Genomic DNA, 19,957 nt, shown 5'->3' on the forward strand with positions numbered 1-19,957 from the left:
TCCCTTGCAGGGGTGTTGTGAAAGGAAACAGATAGATATGCCAACCTCAGCTCCTTGGACTGGAGGGATAATAGCAGCATAAACAGGGGTGGGGAGGAGATGGGGAGAAATTTCACAAGCTGCTTGCGATGGATCGGGTGTCGGCAGCTGGAAAGTAGCTGCAGATAATTTTAGAAGCACATATTTTCACAGAGGGCTGCAGAACAGAACAGCCCTATTGTGCCTGCAGTTCAGTTGCTGTTGTTGTCAAATGTCTATATTGCCCTTCCTTCAAGGATCGCGGGGTGTTTGACAATATAGGAACAGAATAATGCATAACACAGTAAAAACAACAACAACAAACAAACAATAACCCCTGCACTAAGAAGACTCCCTTCAAAGTGATCCTGCTATCTGAAGTATGGGGGATTGTGGCTCCAACATCCAGTGCTTCCTTCCCTATCATGAGACACCCTAAATATTTTGGACTACAACTCCCATCAGCACCAGCCATGTGATGCTGTGGCTAGCTGGAGCCCGGCTCTGCAGGCAGGGGCTAATGGGAGTTGTAGTCCCAAAACATCCAGAGAGCTCCAAAAGATGGCTGCTCCATCCAGAGTCTTCTCAGTGGTGGCCCCCCAGCTCAGGAACCCTGTGGGATGGAAGGGAGGGCACTGACCAGGAAGGACCATGTGGCACCTTTCTTTAACAGCCTCTTGGTTCCAAAGAGCTTTTAACTGACTGAGGCTCGTAGCCGGATACTGCCTCTTGGTCCTCATCTTGGTTACTTATCAGAGCCGGCCCACCCATGACACAAGGTGAGGCAACTGCCTCGGGTGGCAGGATCTATAGGGGCAGCATATCTGGCCTCCAAGGAATGCATCACCGGCTGCAGCTGCAGTAACAGCAATGGCTGGGGCACACTCCTTGGGGGCTGAATCTGTCACCTCGGCAGCCCCCCACCCCACCTCAACAGCAGCCTCTCAGCAAATAGAGGGCGCTACCAGTCTCCTGGGACTCGGGTGGTGTTGTGGGTTAAACCACAGGGCCTAGGACTTGCCGATCAGAAGGTCAGCAGTTCGAATCCCCGCAACAGGGTGAGTTCCTGTTGCTCGGTCCCTACTCCTGCCCACCTAGCAGTTCGAAAGCACGTCAAAGTGCAAGTAGATAAATAGGTACCGCTTTGGCGGGAAGGTAAACGGCGTTTATGTGTGCTGCTCTGGTTCGCCAGAAGTGGCTTAGTCATGCTGGCCACATGACCCGGAAAAAACTGTCTGCGGACAAACGTCGGCTCCCTTGGCCAGTAAAGCGAGATGAGCACCGCAACCCCAGAGTCGGCCACGACTGGACCTAACAGTCAGGGGTCCCTTTACCTTACCAGTCTCCTGCCACCCCAGGGAGGATACTGAAAGGGCTGACTTCTGGGGGCCTCCTGGGCTTTGTACCCTGCCAGCGTGATTCAGAGCAGAGCCCCCACCTCCCCAAATGGCCTTTGATTCCCACTTCAAGTGCCAGGTAAGGTTGATTCCATCAATTCCTCCCTGGTTCCTGATGTACATCTCCACTCACCCCATCTCCCCTGGTGGGAGGACGTGCCATTTTGGAGATCGCCTCTGGTGCCCAAATTTCTTGCACTGACCCTGTTACCCTTTTATACCCTTTTCTTCCCTGTCCCAACGGCAGGATGTAATTAGGCCAATCAGAGGCACCCTCGCTGGGGGACTGCAGACACATTTCTGGAAGGAACGAGGGCTGTGATTCATTGTGGCAACAAGAGAAAGCAATGACGACACAGCCAGGGACCTGGGCACGTTCATTAATGCTTTACCAAACTTCACCTACTTGGCCGGCACCCTGAAGTTCCCCTGGGCGCTTGTCCAAGCAGGGCACAGGCCGTGGCACCCGGGAAAGGCTTGGCCAGCTCTTTGCTTCCACACATTGTCTGAGAGCAACATTGCCTGCTTCTGGCATTGCTCATCCCCTAGTATTAGGGCAGCACACGTATATTTTGTTCCAGAGTCAATGGAGTGCTTGTTTTCTTTCCCCCTGCGTAGTCCTCACACAATCTAGAACTGCTGCGTATTTTTAGTCCATGAAAAGCGCTTCTTGAGAAACGGGTTTCATTCCGATTTCCGAAAATCAAAGCATGTTGCAGTTGAGCCTGTTGACGGTGGATGCAGGAAGGCAAAGTCTTGTGTGCACGTGAAATCCTGGAGGTGTGGGGAGCAAGGTGGGGCCAGCAGGCATTATGGCCTGGCTAGTCCAGCATGCTGTCCTCACAGTGATCAACAACTTGCGCATTATGGGAAGCGCCAATGCAGTCCTACCATGAGGCAGAGGGAGGCAATGGTCTCAGGTGGCAGATTCAGGGCAGAGGGGGCAGAGCAGTGGACCTCAGGCCTCTCTAGCTGGCCTTCAGCGCTCTCTCCAGGCTGTACCTATCACCAGGCTATTTTGCACCCTAGGCATGGCTAACTACAGTGGTACCTCGGGTTACAGACACTTCAGGTTACAGACTCCACTAACCCAGAAATAGTACCTCGGATTAAGAACTTTGCTTCAGGATGAGAACAGAAATCGTGCTCCGGCAGCAGCGGGAGGCCCCATTAGCTAAAGTGGTGCTTCAAGTTAAGAACAGTTTCAGGTTAAGAACGGACCTCCGGAACGAATTAAGTACTTAACCCAAGGTACCACTGTACTTGCAACCCACCCCCAAAATTGCTAGCTTCGATTTTCAGAAGCAGTTGAAAGATGAAAAGCACAAAACTTGAAAGCGCTAAATTTATTTTAGAGTGCAAGGATAAGCATAATGCAACCATCTTTGAGCACCTTCCTCAAATACAAAAGAAAACGCTTAGGGCACAAACCATTTTGAATAATCTTGTGAACTGCGATGTTACATGTTTCCATTTCATGCAGATCAGTCTCACTTTGTGTGCCTTTTCCTTGGCAAACTTTGTCATCACCAGCTCCTTCGGGTCAAGCGCAGGCGGCTTGGGCACATGCTCAGCTGACAGATTTGCCAAGCCGACTAGTTCCCCTTGCAACATTCTTAAACGTAAGCCAGTTCTGCAAGCTCGAGCTTTGCGTTCCCCACTCGCCACTGATGCTGGAAGTGCATGGAGGCTCCTTAGGGCAACAGAAACATCTGGCACATTATCCAGGAGCTTTTGTCGTGGCACAAAGAGAAGTTTTCCTAGTGCAGCAGCAGCATGGACTTTGGAAGTCTTCGTGCTCCTGCTGTTAAGCTCACAGCATTGATAAAACAAAAACTAACCTGTATGAAACTGTGCCCACCCCTCAGAGATCTGTGCCCGAGGCCGATGCCTAGTTGGCCTGATGATAGCACAGCCTCTGCCTATCACTGCTGCTGTTTTTCACCTTCCTTGAGTGTTTCTGCACGGCTGGAAGGTGCCCTGGAACTCTGACAATGTCTCTTACTTTCCTGGATGGAGAGAGGAGTGTGCGAGTGTGGGTAGAAACTAGTTGACATTTGGTGCCCCCTCCACTTTTGTTCCTGGCCCCTGCTCACCTCTAGTGCTGGATTTATGTATAAGCTAAACAAGCTACAGGACGTGGGTGGTGCTGTGGGTTAAACCACTGGGCCTAGGACTTGCCAATCAGAAGGTCGGTGGTTCAAATCCCCGCGACGGGGTGAGCTCCCGTTGCTCGGTCCCTGCTCCTGCCAACCTAGCAGTTCGAAAGCACACCAGTACAAGTAGATAAATAGGTACTGCTCTGGCAGGAAGGTAAACGGCATTTCCGTGCGCTGCTCTGGTTCGCCAGAAGTGGTTTATTCATGCTGGCCACATGACCCGGAAGCTGTACACCGGCTCTCTTGGCCAATAAAGTGAGATGAGCGCCGCAACCCCAGAGACAGCCACAACTGGACGTAATGGTCAGGGGTCCCTTTACCTTTAAACAGCTACAGCTTAGGGCCCCACTCTCTTGGAGGCCCCCCAAAAAATTAAAGGAAAAAATAACCACCTGGGTGTACATTTCCAAAATATAAGATAAAAAACAAATAAAATAAAACCTACAATTATTATTTCATGTTATAGCATGTTTCTAGAGATTAGATTATGAGTCTTGGTAAACTGTGTTTCTAAAGGAACTTTTGTTATTGCCAAATGCCAATGTGTTTACATTATTAAGTTTGTTATAAACAAAAAATCATTTTAAGTTAGAGCTTAATAATTATTTCACTATCAATTCATTGTACTTCTCTATATGTCTGCACCCCCTTGCCTCCCTCGCGTTTTACTTTTCATAGCCCGCGGAATTAAAAAGAGAATTGCAAACGCGCATAGGTAAACTCTCCTCCCGGCCGTTTCCTCCTTGCCGAAGGATCTCTCCGTGCCGCCTCTGCAAGTCAAGCGCCACCCTCCCCGGCTGCCTGGCTTAGACTTTTGGCAGGCAAACGGCCCGGGGACGCCTCCCACCCCCTTTAAAATGCTCAAATATAGAAACCCTCTTGGAACCGACTGTGAGAGCGCTCAGCCAGCCTCGCAGCGCTCCGCGCGGTCACGCACAAAAAAAGCCACCTCTCCAAATTGGTCAAGCTGCTAGTCCTGGCTGAGGCCGCTGCTTGCACCCTTCGCCCTCCTCTCCGGCTTACCCGGCTGGGCTGCGCGTCCTTCCCAGGCTCTGCACCCTTCGGAGTTAACCCTTCCTGGCCTTCGCCCTGGCCTTCTCCCTGAAGCATGGCTCGCATGGTTATAGGACCATCACCTGCCGAGCCTCCGCGCGCAATTACGCACAGGGCAGCCGGAGCGGGAGGAAGGAGCGCAGGAGGGGGCGAGAGGGATAGTCCCCTCCAGGAAGCAAGCGGACGCAAATCATGCTTCTTCCTCCCCGGGGGCGCGGACGGGAGGCGGACGCGCGCCTGGCCCTGAAACCGACACCAACACCAGGGCTCTCGCCAGCAAGGGGTGGGACCGCGAGCCCCTGGCAGGCGCCGAGGCGCGGAGGAAAGGGGTGGATGAAGGCTGTCCGGTGGGGGACGGGCAGTTGTCCGTCTTGGAACCGCCTGCCTGCCGGCTTCGCTTTGTTGCAAGAAGTCTTCTTGTTGTTTAGTCATGTCCGCCTCTTCGTGACCCCCTGGACCAGAGCACGCCAGGCACTCCTGTCTTCCACTGCCTCCCGCAGTTTGATCAAACTCATGTTGGGAGCTTCGAGAACACTGTCCAACCATCTCGTCCTCTGTCGTCCCCTTCTCCTTGTGCCCTCCATCTTTCCCAACATCAGGGTGTTTTCCAGGGAGTCTTCTCTTCTCATGAGGTGGCCAAAGTCTTGGAGCCTCAGCTTCAGGATCTGTCCTTCCAGTGAGTACTCAGGGCTGATTTCCTTCAGAATGGAGAGGTTTGATCTTCTTGCAGTCCATGGGACTCTCAAGAGTCTCCTCCAGCACCATAATTCAAAAGCATCAATTCTTTGGCGATCAGCAAGAAGTCTAAGGTGCCATAAATAAAATGCAAACGCACATGGAGAAGTGCGTAAACCGCATGTCTGAAATAGTACAGAGAGCGATACAACAGGGAGGTTTGGCTCCTAGAGGCCCCCCCCCCTCAGGTCAGGGTAGCAGGAAATTCCTGGAAGCTCACCCCTCTGCAAACCAATTTGACAAGTGTCTGTTGCGTGGCCAAGCTGAACTGTCAAATGAGCACAAATCTATGTCTGAATGTTGCAGGCCTTTGGCTTCAGGAGCCAAGGTGTTCACCATTTCCAAAGGATGTTTCAGACAGGCCAGGAGGGGCAATTCTCAGGTGTCATAAGGCATCTTGATAGACTTGTAAAGACGTGGGAGAAACATGAACTCTGAGCATGAACTGATTTACATGCACAACCCGTTTGGTGATGTATCTATGACGTTTCGTAACTCGCTTTTGTTCTGGCCTATCGCAACAGATAAGCAACAAAGATAAAAGCAGCTACAGTGGTACCTCAGGTTAAGTACTTAGGGTAATTCATTCCGGAGGTCCGTTCTTAACCTGAAACTGTTCTTAACCTTGAAGAACCACTTTAGCTAATGGGGCCTCCCGCTGCCGCCGCACAATTTCTGTTCTTATCCTGAAGCAAAGTTCTTAACCTGAAGCACTATTTCTGGGTTAGCGGAGTCTGTAACCTGAAGCGTATGTAACCTGAAGCGTATGTAACCCCAGGTACCACTGTATAGCATTGCTCCTTGGGTTGCCTCCATTTGTTTTCTCTGATCGATTAGCGGGCCTCGGTGGAGATTTGGGCTGTAAAAGCCAACCTGAGGTTTTTTTTAGAACAGCTTGGACGTCTCCAAAAGGCTTGCAAGTTGAATCGAGGAAATGGACCAGCGTCCACACAGGAAACTGACCCAGAGAAAGGAGCGTGTCCGAGGAAACTGATAAGAGGAAAGAAGAGGCGTTGGGGCTTTCCATTATTTTGCACTGTTCAGCACACACACCGCTGTTTGTCTCTTGGACGGAAGTTGTTTGTGTGCCCTCTGCACAATTCGCTCATGGATATCTGGCTAGGAACATTTCCCCCCTTAGGGGAGGCCAAGGACCTCCTGCATTAAAAACACATCTAATGTCCACAACTTCCCCCAAAGAATCCTGGGAACTGCCCTGCTGGGAACTGCAACTCTGTAAAGAGGAAACTAGAGTTTCCAGGATTATTTTGGAGAAGTCTTGAGCTTTAAATGTGTGTTAGGCAAAGGTAAAGGGACCCCTGACCATTAGGTCCAGTCGTGGCCGACTCTGGGGTTGCGGCGCTCATCTCGCTTTACTGGCTGAGGGAGCCGGCGTACAGCTTCCGGGTCATGTGGCCAGCATGACTAAGCCACTTCTGGCGAACCAGAGCAGCGCATGGAAACGCCGTTTACCTTCCTGCCGGAGCGGTACCTATTTATCTACTTGCACTTTGACGTGCTTTCGAACTGCTAGGTTGGCAGGAGCTAGGACGGAGCAACGGGAGCTCACCCCGTTGCGGGGATTCGAACCGCCGACCTTCTGATCGGCAAGTCCTAGGCTCTGTGGTTTAACCTTTAAATGTGTGCCTAGCCAGGAAAAGCTGAGAAAGGCAGAGAGGTTGGTGGATGAGGCCTTCATTATTTTAGAAACCTTGATCTTCTTATAAACAGAGCACATAAAGGAACACGACAAGCGAGAGAGATGAGATGTGCTTATTCCATTTTTATCCAATTCTGTCTCCAAGAAACTCAAGGAAGCATTCAGGTGTCTGCCTGCAAACCAGTTTTTCCTCCTAACACCCTTGTGAAATAGTAAGAAAGTGATTGCCCAAACTCAGCCTTTCCCCCAAAGCAGGCTGTTTCCAGATGTTCCCACCTGCCCCTGCTGTAGCCAGGCACATCTGGAAGCCACTCGCTTTGGGGAACGGCTGACCAAAAGTCATCCAGTGTGCGCAGGGTGGCTGAAGCCCAAACTACATGTTATGCAGTTGAATGTTGGCATGTTCCCTTTAAACTTTTCTCAATGAACTGTGGGGAATGACCTTGCCTAACTGGTTTTTATTGGCAGCCGGTTAGTCTCTCCAGCATCAGCTGGACCTTCTGAGAGTTCTTAAAGGATGCCAAGCAAATCTTTGCTTTGCAATGGTCTTTTGGAAACCACATCAGTGGCGCAGAGGGAGTTTCACGAAGCAGCCCAGATGGGCAGTTGCCTACGTCAGCTCTGAATCCTTCCTCCCACCCCCTACCCTATAAAAAAGCATCGTTCAGAACAGTGGTTTGCAAGACACACCACTGGCATCCATCTGTCTCGGGAGACAACGGAGGAGTGCACCTTTAGGGATGAAGTCAAACTGTTGGAAAGTTGCAGCACCTGCTGTGGCTGCAGAAACCGATAAAGGAGAGACATGTTTTGTTGCAGCTGGGGCAGATGAAGGCATCTGATTGTGCTGCTGCAGAAGCACCGTGGTATTTCTTCTCTCGCACTCCTCCCAGCGCTCATTTCTCCTGTGGTGACTACAATGGATACACAACCAGACTGTCTCCAAGCACTGCAAGGGGTTCCCACACGGCAGAGTTGATGTTGCCAGCATTCATGGCACATTGGCAGACACCCTTGTTATGAAGAGTTGGGCATACCAGAAGAGAGCCTGCTGGATGAGGCCAATGGCCCATCTAGTCCAGCATCCTGTTCTCACACTGGCCAGCCAGATATCCATTATGGGAAATGCACAAGCAGGATCTTAGCCCAAGAGCAACTTTCCCCTGGTGTGGTTTCTGTTAGAATTCCTGCTCCGTGATTGCAGTCATGGGATTGTTGTCTATCACATGACGGTGTATGTTTTGACTCCACAGAGTGGGAAGTGACGGAGGCAGGATGCTAGACAGAGAGGGAGCCATATTGCAGTGCTCCGTGTGTGTTTACAGTGGTACCTCGGGTTACATACGCTTCAGGTTACATACACTTCAGGTTACAGACTCCGCTAACCCAGAAATAGTGCTTCAGGTTAAGAACTTTGCTTCAGGATGAGAACAGAAATCGTGCTCCGGCGGCGCGGCGGCAGCGGGAGGCCCCATTAGCTAAAGTGGTGCTTCAGGTTAAGAACAGTTTCAGGTTAAGAACGGACCTCCGGAATGAATTAAGTACTTAACCTGAGGTACCACAGTATATGTAAATAAAGTAGATTAGCCAAAACACTGAGTTGCTGAGGTCTGTTACGCAAGCTGCGAACACTCTGCGGATCCCTAAGTGTGCTGATGTCTGTTGGCATCGGTCGCTGTGATGTTCGGGCAGAAGAAAGCTTATGAAGCTCCCGAACGAAAGACCAGGAGGGAGAGAACATGCCAGTCGGGCACGTGTCTCTACCAGGGTCCTACTCGAGTGTAGGCTGAACTCCTGACAGTTTCCAGCAACTGGTATTCAGAAGCATACCAACTGTGGAGTCAGAACAGAACCAGCCTGCCCAGTAGCCATCAAGAGTCCTCCTCTATGAATTTGTCTAATCCTCTTTTAAAGCCATCCAAGTTGGTAACCATCTCTGCCTCTTCTGGAGGAGGGCGAGCTCCATAATTTACGTGTTGCACGAAACCCCCAATTTGGGGACTGTGTCCCCCATCCCCCGCATTGCTGCCCTGACAGCATCACTGCTTCAGAGATTCAGCCACTACGTTGGAGAAAAAGACCTCCCTCCTCCCTCCACTCTATCAGGGGTTAATCCGATGATTGTTTTTCAAATCCCCATCTTGCAAGGTGAGTCATAAACGTTCCCTGATTATAGTGCCAGAGGCTGAGTCAGCAAGCCTTTGTCTTCCTGGCTCAGTTTTGTTCTGCATGACTAACGGGACGCCCACCCGCTCCATCTCTGCATCCCAGATGACTCCCACCCGCCCTGCAGAGAGAGGGTGGTCTGGTCTGGTCTGCCTTCTTCAACGTGGTGCCCAGGAGATGCTCTGGACTATGATTCCCATGGGTCACACCATTGAGGTTGAATCCTGACGAGACAGAAGTACTGTTTTTGGGGGACAGGGGTGGGCAGGTGTGGAGGACTCCCTGGTCCTGAATGGGGTAACTGTGCCCCTGAAGGACCAGGTGCACAGCCTGGGAGTCATTCTGGACTCACAGCTGTCCATGGAGGCGTAGGTTAATTCTGTATCCAGGGCAGCTGTCTACCAGCTCCATCTGGTACGCAGGATGAGACCTACCTGCCCGGGGACTGTCTCGCCAGAGTGGTGCATGCTCTGGTTATCTCTCGCTTGGACTACTGCAATGCGCTCTATGTGGGGCTGCCTTTGAAGGTGACCCGGAAACTGCAACTAATCCAGAATGCGGCAGCTAGACTGGTGGCTGGGAGCGGCCACTGAGAGCACATAACACCGGTCTTGAAAAACCTACATTGGCTCCCAGTATGTTTCCGAGCACAATTCAAAGTGTTGGTGCTGACCTTTAAAGCCCTAAATGGCCTCAGTCCAGTATACCTGAAGGAGCATCTCCACCCCCATCATTCTGCCCAGACACTGAGGTCCAGCACCGAGGGCCTTCTGGTGGTTCCCTCACTGCGAGAAGCAAAGCTACAGGGAACCAGGCAGAGGGCCTTCTCGGTTGTGGCCCCCGCCCTGTGGAACGTCCTCCCATCAGATGTCAAAGAGATAAACAACTACCTGGTATTTAGAAGACATCTAAAGGCAGCCCTGTTCAGGGAAGTTTTTAATGTGTGACATTTTAATGTATTCTTAATCTCTGTTGGAAGCCGCCCAGAGTGGCTGGGGAAACCCAGCCAGATGGGCAGGGTACAAATAAATAATAATAATAATAATAATAATAATAATAATAATAATAATAATCCAAAGCTTCTGGAGGCAGGAGAAGTCCCAGCCCCTCTGCCAGGCTGCCCACCCTTCCACCCACCTCCCGAGGAACTACCTTCACAATACAGACGTACCTCTATTACGTATCCCTCTGGATACAGAATCTTTGGGTTACGGCCACAGCAAACCCGGAAGTGTATACTTCTGGGTTTCGCTGCACGCGCATGTGCAAAAGCGCTCTGTGTTCCTTGCGCATGTGCAGAAGCACTCAATCGTGCTGTGTGTGCGTGCAGAAGCACACCTCCATTTATTTTCGGGGTGGAACAGACCCCCGGAACAAATTAACTTCGTATCCAGAGGGTCCACTGTACCTGCTTCTTCACAGAACTCTAGCCCATCAATTTGATTTGAACTGATTTTATAATGAATTTATTTTAGAATGCTGTATTATTTTACTGTTGTTAACCGCTCTGAGCCTGGCTTCGGCTGGGGAGGGCGGGATATAAATAAAAAAATATTATTATTATTATTATTATTATTATTATTCTGCCAGCAATGCGAGATCTCACCGGAAATGGGTGCCAGTGCCAGCACAGCTTCTCTCTTCCGGGACGGAGGTGGCAGGGCAGGTGGGGCGCTCTGGTATATCCGCCCTCCTCCCCTTTCCCAATTAACCTCTGTCTCCAAAGTTAGTTGGAGTTAGCTCTCAGCAACTGTGCTTAATGCTCAACGTGCCCGTCTTAATATTGACATCACCAGGGGCATCCTCATGACATCACGAGGGGCCACCCCTAGGTCTCAGGTTTAGGCCCTGAAATATCAGTGTCTGGGACGATCCTGACCTGGCAGCCCTAATTACAAATCCTCCCAGCTAATAATTCAAAGGTTGCCAGGAATTATATCTCTTGAGTCATGGGGATAGAAGGAGCTGCCTTATGCTGGTCTATCTAGCGCAGTGCTACACAGACTGGCAGCAGTTCTCCAGGGTTTCCCAGGAGACAGACGCATCTCACCAGCGAAGGGAATCACCACTGAGAAGGCCCTGCTATGGGTCAGGACCAGCTGAGAAGCACCCAACAACAACAGGGCCTCCCTTGAGTAAGGTAGAGCCCAAGATTGTTCAAAGAACAGGAGCCACAAACCCTTCAACTGCTTTGCCCCTTCACTCTTTCAGGGGTGAAGGAAAACACCTTTAAACATCCTGAGATATTTTGCCAACACCAGAGGATCAGCGGCAGGGGAATCACAAGTGACTTTGTAACTTATAAAGCAGCACTATATGCGTTGGCAGCTAAGAAGATCAGGAGAAAAGAACTAGATAAAATAGCGGTCAATTGCAAAGGGAATTTGGACATTTAAGCTGGCACATTCTACCTGAGAACCCTTAAGGTCCACAAATGACAACATTTTGGAGGTCCCAGGTCGCAAGGTGGTTAGATTGGTCTCAATTAGGGCCAGGGCCTTTTCAGTACTGGCCCCAACTTGGTGGAACTCTCTGTCACAAGAGACCAGGGCCCTGCGGGACTTGACATCTTTCTGCAGGGCCTGCAAGACAGAGCTGTTCCGCCTGGCCTTTGGTTTGGACTCAGTCTGACCCTTATGTTTCCCTCCCCTTATGGTTTTGATCTATGGGCTACTTTTAAAACAAGGCTGCATTTTAAATTGCATTTTAACCTGTATTTTAAATTGGTTCTCCCCCCCCCCTTATGTTTTTACTGTAATTTTACAGTGGTACCTCAGGTTACATACGCTTCAGGTTACGGACTCCGCTAACTCTGAAATAGTACCTCAGGTTAAGAACTTTGCTTCAGAAATGGCGTGGCAGCGGCAGGAGGCCCCATTAGCTAAAGTGGTGCTTCAGGTTAAGAACAATTTCAGGTTAAGTACAGACCTCCGGAACGAATTAAGTACTTAACCCAAGGTACCACTGTACTGGTGTTAGCCGCCCTTAGCCCAGCTCTGGCTGGGGAGGGTGGGGTATAAAAACATATTATTATTATTAAATTATTTTTAGGAGACGTGATCATGGTTTATTGTATCTGCAGTGCCTGATGTTTTTATGGTTTTTATTGCTTTGTGAATGATGCCATGGCCTTCGGCTAGTGCAATAAAGTTGTTGATGATGATGATGAAGTGAGTTTTGGGGTTATGAGATCTGCAGGGGAGGGTCTTCTCTGCATCCCACCGCCCACACATGCCCACTCGCTGGGGACACAGGAGAAGGCCTTCTCGGTGGTAGCTACTCCCAGACAACTTTGGTATTCCCTCCCAAGAGAAGACAGACTGGTTCCTTCCCTGTTGCCCTAGTTTTGAAAAGGCCGGTGCCGTGCTGTTTTTAATTGTACTTACACGCATATGATATACTTATGTATATGTATATCAGTTTAACTCTACTAATGTTTAATTGGTTTTTAATCATTGTTTTCTCCACCCCTATGCTTTTAGCTGTTCTTATTTAATCTGTAAACAGCGCTGAGTCCCTGTCAAGGAAAAAAGGAGGGGTATAAATGAATATATAAATAATAACTCAGGCAGTTCCAGGGAAACCCCAGGACCCAGAACTCAACAATTCTATGAATAGGGTGGGCTATGAAAACACACATCTCAGGTGTCATGAAAAGCCTTCTTATACAGATTTACTTGGAAGAGAATCCCACTAACGGGGCTTACTCCAGAGTAAGTGCATGGGATCTTAACCGTTCACTATCCCATCTCTTGTGCATTTTAATAGGATGTGCAAAAAAGAAAAAGGAACGAGATGTTCCTCCCCGACCGAATTTCAATATTTATCGGAGTTGGAGCCAAGGATGTCTTGCAGTTAAGGGAGAAGGGATTTAAAACAAAAACAAAAAACACAGACTCCAAGGTAGATCATGGCTCAAGAATGCAGCAGTGGAATTGCACCAGTGAAGGATTAATTAAACAGTTTCGCTGAGGTCGTTGAGAGGCAGGGAAGCCGCCAGCTAGCTGAGGTTGTGATGCCAACCGAAACAGCCCAAGCCTACGAGCTGCTGGCATTCTTGGCACTGAACTTTGAAAAAGCCGGTTAGTACCTGCCAGGCTGCACACATCCAAAACAGTTCAGAAAACAAACAAACCTCGCAGCCGCTCCATACAGCTACAGGCTCCCCCAATCTCTGGGTGGTGAGAGACTTCTAAGGGGTTGTGTGCATTCCCAGGGTTCAGTTTCCTTGGGCTGAAGGTCAGCGGAGACTGCAGTGTCTTTAGGCGATATGGCTTGATGTGCACGTATACGCCACCTGTGCATAGGGTGGAGGGGCTTGCAGCATCAACAGCCCCATAGATCTTGCTTCCCCAATAGCTTTCCAGGGGAGCCCCGAAGTCTAGCACAGAGCAAGACATGTATCTGAAACCAACAAATTACGCTAGAAGGACTGCAAGAAGTTTTGTAAGGAGAAACATACAAAGTGTTACAAAGTAGAAAAAGACAGAGATATTGGTTATGAGTTTGAAATGTAATAGGGAAAATAAGAAATGCATACTAAGAGATTAGACTGGAAAATTTTCAGACAGGATTGATGGAAGTAAAAAAAAATTGAATAAGATGTAAAAATGTGTTTAATTACTGTTGAAAATGATATGTTAAAAAACTAATATATATGTATATATAGAAGCTGCCTTATACTGAACCTGACAGTAAGAGCTGTTCAACAGTGGAACGGACTCCCTTTGGGGATTCCTGCATTGCAGGGGGTTGGACTAGATGTCCTTTGGGGATCCCAACTCTACAGTCCTACGATTCTATGAGTCAGACTTGCAGGTCAATCCAGCTCAGTATTGTCTACCGCTGACTGGCAGCAGCTCTCCGGGGTTTCAGACAGGGGATGTGCCCAGCCTTTCCCAGAGATGCCAGGATTCGAACTTGCATCCAAATCAGATAACGGAGCGTGGAGTGCCAGCTCTTCCCCGCCCTTCAGCGCTTTGGTTTCCTCAGAGGTTGGCAGCCCTGTTTTGCACACTTCCTCCCGGCAAACTCCAGCAACCGGTCTGGCTCCAGAGCTCCTGGAAGGTGCCCTTCCTTGGGATTTCACCTCCGAGGTCGAGGCCAGGAGAGCGAGGGCTCACTCTCGTAAACAGCGGGCAGCAAAACAGAGCCCGGCCTGTGCTCCACTTCGGACGGCCTCCAAACAGCCAATCTAGAAAACTAAAACATCAGGAAGAAGGCTTGGCAAAAGTCCTTCTTCCCAGCAGGCTTATTCCAGGGGGTTATCAGCCAGTCCACGTGCAGAGGCATTTGAGGAGGGCGCCCCTCTCCATTAAGCAGCAATCAGCTTAAGTGGTATAGTCCAGACACACATTCCGCACTTAGGCAGGAAGAACCAGATGCACAAATATCAGATGGGGGACACCTGGCTTGCTAGCAGTACATGGGATCTTCTTCCTTCTTCACTCATAGCTGAGTGATCACTCATAGCTGAGTAAGATTGTCTTCCATAAACACAGTTTTAACAGTGAGTCCGTAAGTGACTGTGGAGGCCAATTCTGGACCCACACGTCCTTCCACAGTGGGGACATTGGTTTCTGGGCGGGAGTTGATCCTGGTATGGATTTGCCAAGTGTGCCTTCCTCTTAGCACGTTTCTCCGTTTTTGTCCTGAGTTCGAGTGTTTTCAAAGCCCATGACACCTTTGGTAAAGGCTGTTCTCCAACTGGAGCGCTCGCAGGCCACTGTTTCCTAGTTGTCAGTGTTTATACTACATTTTTTAAGATTTGCCTTGAGACAGCCTTTAAACCTCTTTTGTTGACCACCAGCATTACGCTTTCCATTTTAAAGTTCAGAATAGAGTCGTTGCTTTGGAAGACGATCATCTGGCATCCGCACAACATGACCAGTCCAACGATGCTGATGTTGAAGAATCATTGCTTCAACACTGGTGATCTTTGCTTCTTCCAGTACACTGATATTAGTTCGCCTGTCTTCCCAAGTGATGTGTAAAAATTTTAAGAGACACTGTTGATGGAATCTTTTGAGGAGTTGGGAGATGGTGTTTATAAGTGGTCCATGTTTCACATGTGATCTAGGGGGCTTAGGAGACCACAAGCTGAACATGAGTCGACAGTGTGATGCAGCAGCAAAAAAAGAGAATGCTATTCTAGGCCTCAACAACAGAAGTCCAGATCAAGGGAAGCAACAGTACCACTGTATTCTACCTTGGTCAGACCACACCTGGAATACTGTGTCCAGTTCTGGGTGCCACAATTTAGGAAGGAGGTTGACAAGCTGGAAGGTGTGCAAAGGAGGGCAACCAAGATGATCAAGGGTCTGGAAGCCATGACTTATGAGGAAAAGTTGAGGGGCTGCGTATGTTTAGCTTGGAAAGAGAGCCAGTGTGGTGTAGTGGTTAAGAGTGGTAGACTTGTAATCTGGTGAATCGGGTTCGCATCTCCGCTCCTCCACCTGCAGCTGCTGGGTGACCTTGGGCCAGTCACACTTCTCTGAAGTCTCTCAGCCCCACTCACCTCACAGAGTGTTTGTTGTGGGGGAGGAAGGGAAAGGAGATTGTTAGCCGCTTTGAGACTCCTTTGGATAGTGATAAACAGGGATATCAAATCCAAAACTCTTCTTCTGGAAAATAGAGACTGAGTTATGAGAGCCATCCTCAAATATCTCACAGGCTGTCACATGGAGCAAGCTTGTTTTCTCCAGCTCTGTAGGGTAGGACTCAAAACAATGTCTTCAAGTTACAAGAAAGGAGATTCTGACTAAACAGGAATTTTCTGAGGGTAACAGCTGTTTCAGTGGAATGGTCTCCCTTTGGAGGTGGTGGGCTCTCCTTCCTTGGAGGTGTTTAAGTAGAGGTTGGATGACCATCTGTCATGGATGGTTTAGCTGAGATTCCTGCATTGCTGGGGGTCGGACTAGATGACTGCTGTGGTCCCTTCCAACTCTACGATTCTATGTTTACCACCTCACATGCTTCTTTGGGTGAACCAGACCACGGATTTTGTTTGGAAAATCTGAGGTTACTTCCAGGATACTCACTTACTGAGCATTCACCCTGATCCATTTGCAGAGAGGTTACATGACGTTGTGTCAAACCAAGCGCCACCCCACATTTTCCGGTCAATTTTCTTATGGCAGAAAAGTCCAGGTTTGGGGATGAGCTTGTTAGCAGCTCAATAACGCCTTTTGTTTGCTGCGAAAGAACACTTTTAATTCCACAGCTTGAAGGCATGTGGTAGAAAATAACCCCAAAATAACAGCCTTGAAGTGCCTGAAACCCCTCTATCACTACCCAGGTTTTTAAAATACATAGGTAAAGGTAAAGGGACCCCTGACCATTAGGTCCAGTCGTGGCCGACTCTGGGGTTGCGGCGCTCATCTTGCTTTATTGGCCGAGGGAGCTGGCGTACAGCTTCCGGGTCATGTGGCCAGCAGGACTAAGCCACTTCTGGCGAACCAAAGCAGCGCACGGAAACACCGTTTACCTTCCTGCCGGAGCCGTACCTATTTATCTACTTGCACTTTGAGGTGCTTTCGGACTGCTAGGTTGGCAGGAGCAGGGACCGAGCAACGGGAGCTCACCCTGTCGCGGGGATGCGAACCGCCGACCTTCTGGTCAGCAAGTCCTAGGCTCTGTGGTTTAACCCACAGCGCCACCCGCATCCCCACTTTAAAATACATAGGAAGGTGCAAAAGAGGGATTTTCCAAGTTCCCCAGAGAACGGTGGCTAATCCAATTTATCGCATTACAAAGATCAAAAAAGGTTCTCAACCAGCCCCACTTATTTTAATGGTCCAATGTTCTCCAGACTGCACTCCCTTAAACCAGACTTTAAAATCAATTAAATATAATTACAAAAATGGTAGCGCGTTGGAAGCCACTAAGCATCCAAAGGCCAAATTTATTATGTCTCCGACATTTGATTTTTAGAGGTTAGCATTTTTCAAGCGCTGCCCGAGACTTACATTTTGGCATTGCTTTTAGATGCAACGATTTCGGATTAAGGACAGCGTAAAGACCGGGTGGGGGTCAGCAGGAGAGCCACGCCTAAATATCCGCCCGCCCCCTTTTGTTTGCATGAATCGTGAAAGTTCAAAACACGCTCTAAATAAAACGAGGGTTTTGCACTTTCGAAAATCCAAATGCTGCTCCCGTTTCCATAGTTGCACAAGCAAGGCTGTTTCCAGGAGAGTATGGCGTGCTCAGAGCTTCTGTCGAGTGGGAGAGAATCAGCCCATTTCTGGAATAAATGCATTTAAGACCAGGCTGTCGTGAAACGGTCTTGGTTTCACTCCCTTCCTCCTCTCCTTCCTGCTTCTTAAATGTTCTTCTTATAGTGGCACTCTTCCACTTCCAGCAACTGGTGGAGATTTGTGCACCTCCCACCCACCAACGTTTCTATCCGTCTTGGGAATATTCTCCATAATCACACATTACGGGGGGGGGGGGGGAAGGAGCCCCAAATGTGGAAAGAACAGCCCTCTTGAAACACAGAGGCGGCATCGAGATTTGTTTGCAAGGGAAGCAGAGCGCAGCATCTTCAAAAAAAACTTGGCAAAACCTTCTTGCAATTCCACCTTTGCTCAAGTCCTGCCTCAGTGCGCCAGCGCCACCCTTGGGCAGAAACCGGGAAACTGTAATCCCTCATTACCTGCAAGGGCCCATTGAAGCTGTTCCATCTGCCACATTGGTGAGAAACTGATCCCTCTCAGGGCGGCAGCACAAACACTTTGGAACTCCCTACTGCCATTAGGCAAGGACCTGCTGAAAACTCTCCAGGCACATAATTACTGGACTTGTTTTTAAACCGTTGATTTTATCTGCCTTTTATTCAATGTAATATATTGATTTGGTGCAGTTATATATCTTGCCTACCCCACCCCTAAGGAACATGGGTGGCGCTGTGGGTTAAACCACAGAGCCTAGGACTTGCCGATCAGAAGGTCGGCAGTTCGAATCCCCGCGACGGGGTGAGCTCCTGCTGCTCGGTCCCTGCTCCTGCCCACCTAGCAGTTCGAAAGCACACCAAAGTGCAAGTAGATAAATAGGTACCGCTCCAGTGGGAAGGTAAACGGCATTTCCGTGCGCTGCTCTGGTTCGCCAGAAGCGGTTTAGTCATGCTGGCCACATGAGCCGGAAGCTGTACACCAGCTCCCTTGGCCAATAAAGCAAGATGAGCGCCGCAACCCCAGAGTCGGCCACAACTGGACCTAATGGTCAGGGGTCCCTTTACCTTTACCCCACCCCTGAGGAGCTCAAGGTGGTGTACATGATTTTCCTTCACATTTTATCCCCACAAAAGTGGGTGAGGAGAGCCCATCTGCACCACCCTGAGCTCCTCGGAGGAAGCACGGAATGCAGACAGCCAAACAAAATTCACCTGGCCACGGCCACCCGCCTAAAAACAGGCACAGGTGAACCATGCTGTAGATTATTATAATGGGAAGTGTATGTGGGGCACCTGCTAACTTGATTTCAACATTTCCCCTCCTCCTCCTGACATTTTGACATCTCGGTTGAGAAAGAGACTTAAGTAACACTACTGAGTTAGGGCAACAGTGAACCGAGAACTTCTTTATTCAAATTCCACAAGCACATTGCACCAGTGCTCATCATCTGAGGCCGTTCTCTATGAAGTCCGGAGAGCGGCAACACAAGAACAGGGCCTTTTCTGCAGTGGCTCCATTTGTGGGATGCTCTCCCCAGATACACTTGCCTGGTGCCTTCATTATACATCTTTATGCACCAGGCAAAAACGTTTCTCTTCAACCAGGCCTTGGGCTGATTAATATTCCACGGCCTTTTATATGTGTTTGCGAGTGGCTGGGGTCGTTGTTTTGTTTTGAGCTATTTATTTTCTGCTTTTATCTTGCATTTTCATCTTGTGAACCACCCTGAGATCTTCTGATGAAGGATGGTATAAAAATTTAACAAATAATAAAAATAATCAGTGTGACAACCAAGGGCTGCCAAGCACTTCGCTGAGCTAGGAAACTAGCCAACAGACGACTCTTTTCTGAAGTCAGCTCCTGAAGTCAACCCCCATACGTACGAAACCTCCACTGCCAAACTGCCCCACCCTGTGCCCAGGGCAGTTGCAAAAGCCCTTCCCTGTTCCTTCCTCCATTTGAAGCAGCCCCCACCCAATGAAGTGAACGGGGACATTTGCCTGTGCAGGAGTCCCGTCCTGTAAGATTATTGCACCTGCTGAAACTCAGGCCTGGACCACCACTGCAGCAGCAGCCGCGGCAGAGCGGTGTCCTACCACTCTGGAAGCAGAAATGGGGTTTTTGAATGTTCCTGCCTCTTATAACGACTCCCTTGCAAAGACTGCAACCCATTCTACCTAGAGGGACTGTGATCCCACAACCGCAGCCGAGTAGCACAGCTCCAAGCGTGGTGGGCAGGGGCTAGACCAGGGGTCAGCAACGTAAGGCTTATGGGCCACAAACGGCCCGTGGGGATCATTTTACCGGTTCACGAGTTGCCCACAAAATGAGCTGCCTGCGCTGCACTAAACCGGAGACTTGCTTCCGCAGCGCCGGAAATCGCATCTGAGCAGACAGAGATGTCGGAAATCGCAGGCGTGCGCACTCACGCATCCCAGCGATCTGGCCCATGGAGGGAGCTCCGCGGCAGTGAACAGGCCCAGGCAAGGCAAGCCTTGGCGACTCCTGGGCTACACACTGCTAACCAAGCTGAGCTCCCTGCTGCCTGCGCTAACCCCCATCCTCACAGACGCTGGCTGCAAAACCGGAGGCTATTCC

The 19,957-nt window shown here is 49.7% G+C and overlaps 1 protein-coding gene across 5 annotated transcripts in view; it reads right to left on the bottom strand.

Annotated features, from left to right (window-relative positions):
* The window catches only part of LOC310764509 (sodium-dependent lysophosphatidylcholine symporter 1-like), a 40,432-nt gene extending 34,633 nt beyond the window's left edge, over window positions 1–5,799 (bottom strand). For 2 of the 5 annotated variants that reach the window (XM_083618657.1, XM_083618654.1), the window contains exon 1: window positions 4,598–5,798. In XM_083618657.1, coding sequence (XP_083474783.1) covers window positions 4,598–5,173 — 576 coding nt within the window. In that variant the 5' untranslated portion in view covers window positions 5,174–5,798. Of the gene's footprint in view, window positions 1–1,548; window positions 1,625–4,597 lie in introns of those variants that run through there. The other 3 variants (XM_083618656.1, XM_083618655.1, XM_083618658.1) reach the window with 3 other exon arrangements.
* Window positions 5,800–19,957: the final 14,158 nt, after the last annotated feature.

Source organism: Podarcis filfolensis, assembly GCF_964270895.1.
Source record: "Podarcis filfolensis genome assembly, chromosome: 6".
Taxonomy (NCBI): domain Eukaryota; kingdom Metazoa; phylum Chordata; class Lepidosauria; order Squamata; family Lacertidae; genus Podarcis; species Podarcis filfolensis.